The 7,237-nt window shown below is 41.5% G+C and overlaps 1 protein-coding gene across 1 annotated transcript; it reads left to right on the forward strand.

Annotated features, from left to right (window-relative positions):
- The first annotated feature begins 702 nt into the window (after window positions 1–702).
- Window positions 703–6,148, forward strand: LOC138052697 (extracellular calcium-sensing receptor-like). The gene has a single exon (XM_068899251.1). It carries the CDS (start codon window positions 2,110–2,112, stop codon window positions 4,837–4,839), a length of 2,730 nt encoding a protein of 909 aa, XP_068755352.1. The 5' UTR covers window positions 703–2,109; the 3' UTR covers window positions 4,840–6,148.
- Window positions 6,149–7,237: the final 1,089 nt, after the last annotated feature.

The following is a 7,237-nucleotide window of genomic DNA, read 5'->3' on the forward strand; positions in this document are numbered from 1 at the left end:
TCGTACGACGAAACAGACCTGTCCTTGCGTAATATGTAGCTCTAACAGTGCACGATATTGTTTTGGTATTGTCTATCATTGTAGTGCCATGGTAGAAGTCTTGGGTAAATAGTCCGAGAAGACATGTGGTTACTAGCAAAGTACTGAACCCAGAAAGATTGAAGAAAATAAATGGGAAGTGAGAAACACTGGCTTCTGGGCTGACATGTTGATAAACTTCTTTTCACCACAAGTTTAAGCGTGCCCTCTGAGCATCTGACAGCTTTGTAATACCGAAGCTCACTGAAGTCAAGCCCTGTTTCGCGGGGTTAGTGTTAGGATGGGAGACCAAAACAATAAACCCCTCATAAAACAGAAACATCTGACCGAAAGTACTATTAACGCTAACAAATGCGAACTCAGCAAGGTACAGATTCTGTTAGCTTGCTTTATGCAAAACAAATATTGATGAAAAAGCAAATAACGATTGATACACAGTTTTCAGAAAGAGCAGAGGGAAGTTTCCCGGACGGTCGATCGAGAATAAAATATTTACGACATGAAAACAACATTAATTTTGAACCGTGAATATAGAATATAAAAAGTTACGATCAGCGACAAACATTTTGGGAGATTTTTGCTACGTTCAAGTAAATTGCAAAATCGAAAGTGACATGGCCGGAATTCAGCGGGCGCCGTGATTAAGTTACCGCGGCATGTTTACTCGCCAAACAGTGAAGCATCTGTGTCAAATGATGGCAAGATACCGGGTTTTTGTAAGTTTCTTTTTCTGTCAAGTGTTATAAAGTTTGACAATGAAATGAGCGAAGTCAAAACAAAGATCACAATCGCCCAACTCTTGTTTATGCAAAGTCAAAATTTACTCTCCAAGACGCGTACGACGTTATTTATCACCAGGTAATTCCATCATTTTGGAAATAGCAGCTACTTTATTATTCATGTGCGTCACAAGTTTTCACTGATTTTGGGGCTCATTTTGTTGAAACTCAAGCACGCTTCCAACAGGCCTGTGAAACCTTCCTGCTTACAGAGCATTACTAAAAAACTTCTCCCATATCACATTTCAACCTTAAGCTCGAAAATTCAATACACAACATGATATTATAATTCACAAAGGCAGAAAATACCACAGAATCCTTTTCCAGCGAAAATTTTATTGAAACAAACAACATGTTTGCTCTTAGAGGCGAAAACCTCTTCCTATTTCATTGCGTGCGTGAAGACAAGAAACTCAATTGTGTCAAATTACCATGTACTTCAGGTAAATACTGCTCACTTTGATTTCGTCTCGACGGGCGATAGATTGTTGTCGAAGTCCAGTACTCGTCGCTTTTGAGATTCATGCCTAGTTTATCCAACTGACTTTCCATTATTGAGCTCCATAAGGGTATATTTTGTTTAAGGATCCACTAAAACGCCATTCGCGTTGCATGACTTTCGACGCCATTGCAGGCAAAGTTAATGATTCTACTGTGTCCACCAGAGAAATCTACGCAGTTCCACTACCCTCTCGATCCTAAGAAAATACGCGCAGAAGGCTCTATACACAAAGACACCACTTACCAGGGGAGTGACAGGCAAGACTTTTACCGACACGGAAAAAAAAAAAAACAAACAAACTAAACGCAGACCTCGACTGGGTTTGCCCATAGCCAACCCAGTAACAATGCTATTTCCGACATCGATCTTATTTTTGTCAATATTTGGGCATAAAATTGGTGTCCTAAGATCCCCCGCTTTCTTCCAAGAAAAAGAGATGCAAGTTACATGCTTAAAGATCATGTCCTTCTGGTTATTTACGCTGGAGTCCTTGTGAGAAATCTCTTGACAGCAGTTCCGAAGTTTCGGATTATGCCCGATGCACAGAATCATTAAGCCGATTCATTTTGATTGACGTCTGGTGTGTACATGCACGACAAAAAGTTCAAAACTTCCGCAAGCAATTTCACTTTCGAGAAGGAAACAAAAAAGTAACCAGCCTCTGGTAAATCAGTGCTGTGCTTTCATTTTGTAGGCATCAAGCCATAATCTTACAGGGAGAAAATTAGCCAAGCTGTCCACAAGGGGTTTCGAAACTTAATAGTGGTGTTAACGCAACTTCTAACGCTGATGATGTTGATATTTCGTGGTTTGGATAAATTCTACTCCGGAGTTTTGCTGCCAATGATTTTGAGTCTTGTTTGGAAACAGGTAGCATTAACAAGCGACACTGTCCCAGGACTGAAAATTAGCAAGTCTGGAGAAGTTGTCATTGGCGGACTGTTTCCCGTTCACGTACGTGGAGAATTTAGATCGAAATATATGTCTTTGGCCGAAGCTATGATCTTTGCGATTGAACAAATCAACAACGACACAACCCTTTTGCCTAACGTTACGCTCGGATATGATATCTCGGATACAAACCTCATAAATCGTCGCGCTATGAACTCCACTTTGGATTACGTAAATGTTCACAAATTTGCATTCAGCAGTCCACAACTAAACGAGAAGTGCAGCATTTTGCCTTCGGGTCAGCTGGCCCCGGTCGTCGCGGTTGTAGGAACTGGAACGTCGAGATCATCGATTCTGGTGTCCAATTTGTTAGAAGTTGAGGATATACCACTTATCAGCTATGCCGCTACAAGCGACGAACTCAGTAGCAGTGCATATCCATCGTTTTTTCGCACCGTGCCCCCGGATCGCTTTCAATCCAAAGTGATGTCGGATATTGCCCGATATTTTAATTGGACTTACGTGGCTGCCATCGCCGCTGACGATGCCTACGGTAGATCGGGGATAGAATTCTTCCGCAAACATTCCAAACTCGAAAGAATCTGCATCGCTTACGACAATTTCTTCCCCATGAATGACGAGAAAACAGCCAAAATTCGAAAGATTATCAAAAAGCTTAAACTCTTGGAAACTGTGGGCGTGATTGTCTTGTATTGTGATCGCACATTAGCCCTCAGTGTGCTAAGAGAAGCTTTAAGACAGCGCCTGAAAGGAAAAATATGGATCGCTAGTCAAGCCTGGGGAAATAACGAGGCTGTTATTTACGAGAAAAAGCTTCAGCCAGTCCTCAAGGGAATGTTGGGGGTTGTTTTTACTGAACTTACAGTCCCTTCATATAAGCAATATCTGTTGTCACGCACATCCCTCTACAGGTCTAACCCTTGGTGGAGGGTATTTTGGCAAAACCAATATAATTGCAGTTTCAATGTTCCTCCCTCCGGTAGCAAGAAGCGTTGCTCCGACAGCCTGAGAGTCACGGAGGACATTTTTGATAAGAGCCTGTATGACAGTAAAACTACCTATGTTATCAACGCTGTGTACGCAATCGCACATGCGTTAGACGCCATTTTCAAATGTAAATCCCCTCCAATGAGCCATTGCCCGCGAACGACACCTTACGTTGAGCCTAAAGATGTCTTGGAATATTTGAAGAAAGTCAACTTCACGACTGAAACGTCGAACGTCTTTTTTGATAAAAACGGCGACTCCCTAGCTACTTATAGTATCATAAACTACCGAGTGGATAAAGACACCGGAGGCCGCGTAGAGACGGTAGGGAATTGGGAAGCACAGAGGCTCAACTTCAACTCAAGTGCCATTGTTTGGAATGACGGGGTAACGGGTAGAATCCCGCGATCGGTTTGCAGTGAGACGTGTAATCCGGGATACCGACAGACAGAAGAGATAAACTGTTGTTGGCAATGCATCAAATGTTCTCAGGACACAGTTTCCAGCGTCTATGGGGCCATGAATTGCACTAAATGTCCCTTGGATCACATCTCAAACGAGGAACGCACAAAATGCCTCCCAGTACCCCTGGAGCGCATTCACTGGGACGACCCCGTAGGGATAATTATTACCTTCATTGCCTGCTTGGGTGTGCTCGTTACAGTACTTGTTGGTGGTGTGTTCATATGGAAAAACAACACACCAATTGTGAAAGCCTCCAATCGAGAACTCAGTTACCTATTTCTCTTTAGCATTGCCATGACCTATCTGTGGGCCCTGATAAACTTAGCAGAACCCAATGCTATCATCTGCCCAGTATCAGAAGCGTGGCTTTACATCTTTTACACCATTGCTGTCGTTGTCCTTGGGGTCAAGACAAAGCGAGTTGTGCATTTGTTTGAGCATCGCGTTCCGCGATCTGCACTCACCAAAGCCGGTTTCATAGAGAAGCACAAACATATTCTTATCATTGTCGGTATGGTGGGATTGGATGTTTTTGTTCTCATTATCTGGTTTCTTTTGGATCCTCCGCACCCAGAAATAGACAAATCCGTGAGAACATCTTACTTTCTCGGATGTAAGATCACGTCTACGCTTGCGGGGAGCTTCTGCCGTTATCTGCTTGTTGCAATTTTGGTCACCATGTCGTTCGTCTGCGTTTACTTTGCGTTCAAATCCAGGAAACTTCCACACAATTTCAACGAAGGCAAATTCATTGCGTTTGCGCTCTATGTGCTGGTCATATCGTGGCTGACATTTTATCCAGTTGCTTTGACGATTCGCGGGAAATACACTGTTGTGGTGTCTGGCTCGTCTTCAATCATTTCGGCAACTGGTCTGCTTGTGTGTATCTTTGTGCCTAAGATGTACATCATCCTCTTGCATCCTGAGAAAAATACGATGTCTTACATGAAGAGCCAAATTTCTAACCACACCTTCCGTCGGAGCACTCTCGACGGAGAATCCCGACAAAAGTCACATCTTCCGGAGAGCAGCTATTCCCAGCAAGGATCAGCGTTATCCGCAACCACAGTGAGTACTCCGAGGTACCAAGAATCCCCAAAACTCTCACGCACCGGTGAAATTCAAGACAGTAATAAGGTTATCACCTATTTATAATTTTTTGGTTTACTCGATAGCAACCTTTCTTTAAAATAAAAAGGGCGCTAGGCAAGACGACGAAATTGGTTCTCCATGCGTATGCCCCGTCTTCTAATCCCGTCCCGACCACCGTCTTGATTATTCTTCGGTGTTCCCTGAATCCCGAAGCCCGAGTCCCGAATACAATTCCACCACACTTGGCAATTAGTCAGTCAACCAGTCGACCCCACAAACGTATAAGCTTCAAGACTTATGGTGTTAAATTAAAGGCTTTCTTCTTTTTCTCCGTCTTCGGGTATTGTAACAATTTCAACCGTTTTACCCCTATGTCCCGTTTCTCGAAAGTCCCGCCGATAATGTTTCGGGACCTAAAGGCCCTTTGTGAAGGGGAAGGCATCACACTGTTCTCGTTTGAAACAAACAGAACCATGGCCTTTGTCATTAATAGCAGAGATCGATGGACTTTAAGATTTACAACACTACAGCGACGTCGACAAAAACGCCACAAACAGTAATATGATTTGCCGAAAGAGGAAAAATAGTTGTGCGGCACGAATTTTAGCACATTTGGTGTTAAGGCATGTTGTACTCCAGATAACAACGACGTGAAATCACCAAATTTTAGCGGGGTGAACAGGAATAATTGGGTGTTAATTATTCCGATATGCCCTCTCGAAAATTTTGTTATTCCATTGTTCCAAAATCGACAAACCGCGGATTATTCCTTTCCAAAGGAAGTCGTTGTTCCGCCCAACAAAATGGGATTATGCCATTATTCCGACAAAAGAATTTCCGTTATTCTTCTTCACCTCCCGAAAATTTGAGGTTTTGACGACAACGAGAGCATACAAATGGAAACTTTTTCTTTTCTATTTTTACCCAGAAATCACTCGTGCTCAATTTATTTTTGGAATACTTCGTTCATGTTGTACGACGTAAAAGGGACGGAATAATAGCGGAAGACTAAGCGTTGTTCAAATTACATTTTGACGGGACGTCGTAGATCTTAAAACGTTCTAATAGTACTGTGGTCAAAAACGGAGCTTCAGTTAGTGACACTGCGATCAACTTGTTCGGCAAACAGCAAATGGTCACCTAACAGAAATTTGCGTTTTGCCTAAGATCAATTAATTTTTCAAAGTTTGTACCTTTTTTTATTAGTGTAAGCTGACATTTTTATCTTTCCATCAGCCACAGCTAACGTGTTCTCGAAATAGAAAATTTTGTCAGTTAAAAACGTTTTCATGATTTTTATTGCCGTTTGTCTAGAAACGCAAATCTAAATTTTCCTATTGATAATTGAATAAAGTAAGGAATATTCCGCAAACTGAGAGTTGAATTTTGTTTTATTATCTTTGTATTTTATTAACAGATAGGATGATATTTTATTTCCAAGACAACCATTACTAGACCATGGAATATGTCATTTATTTCGTTTGTCTTTATTATCGTTTTCATCTGATCTTCTTTGAAATTGGTGTTTGGTGAGCAAAGTTCGATTCCTCGATATTTTCCCATGACTTGTCGGCTTTCAGGATCAATATTTGGCTGTATTGAATAAACTCTTCATTGGGAGCACGAGAGAAGTTAAAAGTCAATGAGAAACTGCGGCTGTGCTGATAATCTCTCAAATTTTGGGGGCGCTTCCCAAAATAATTCAATCAAAGTTGTTGGAAATTTGAGTTGGGTGGTAAATAGAAAACTAATTCCTTTTTCCTCCCTCTGTATAAAAGATTCCCGGTTAAAATGTTCCGGATGGATTTTCGTGTGCTCTTACTAGAACATTTGTCGCAATCCTCTCGCAGTGCAAGACTCGGGTCTCAGTACCACTATGAATTGTCACAACTATTTCGTAAACCAAAATAAAGTGGCTTCGATCCCAACTTATGTGTTCCTTTCCGGTTTTTGGCTGCTCCCTAAATATCATCACCGATGAACCATAGGTGTCCTTCTCTTGGATTTGGGGAAATACTTCCTGGAGATTGGCGCTGCTCTTCTTTACTTAACTTTTATTTCCAGTGTATTTTTGAACTTACCTAGGGAATACGTTGGCCGATAACTTTGAAAAACCCTACATTTTTACTGAACTCAGAAACGTTAATATTAATGTAGGTTCTAAGTTATGTATTATATCAATCTTTTTCTCGTGATCAAAAACTATTTTAATTTTTCGTTTATCCACAAAGACCTCATTCCAAATAAGAGGGTCTCAATGGGGGTGTAGCAAACACGGTACACGGTTAAAAATTTCGCGATTTCACGGTGCACGCTTAATTTTTACATCAAATAATTGTTCAGAGCTTAGGAAAAGCTACAAACGACACGGTTATCTGGACAAAATAATTCACGACACACGGTCTATTTTTTCCCTTTTTCACGACACACGGTTAATGTTTTGGACGTTTCACGCCACACG

The sequence above is a fragment of the Montipora capricornis genome, chromosome 6 (genome assembly GCF_036669925.1).
Source record: "Montipora capricornis isolate CH-2021 chromosome 6, ASM3666992v2, whole genome shotgun sequence".
Taxonomy (NCBI): domain Eukaryota; kingdom Metazoa; phylum Cnidaria; class Anthozoa; order Scleractinia; family Acroporidae; genus Montipora; species Montipora capricornis.

What these genes read in the sequence shown, in the direction of transcription:
- LOC138052697 (XM_068899251.1), top strand. Translation starts at nt 2,110, where the DNA reads ATGATGTTGATATTTCGTGGTTTGGATAAATTCTACTCCGGAGTTTTG.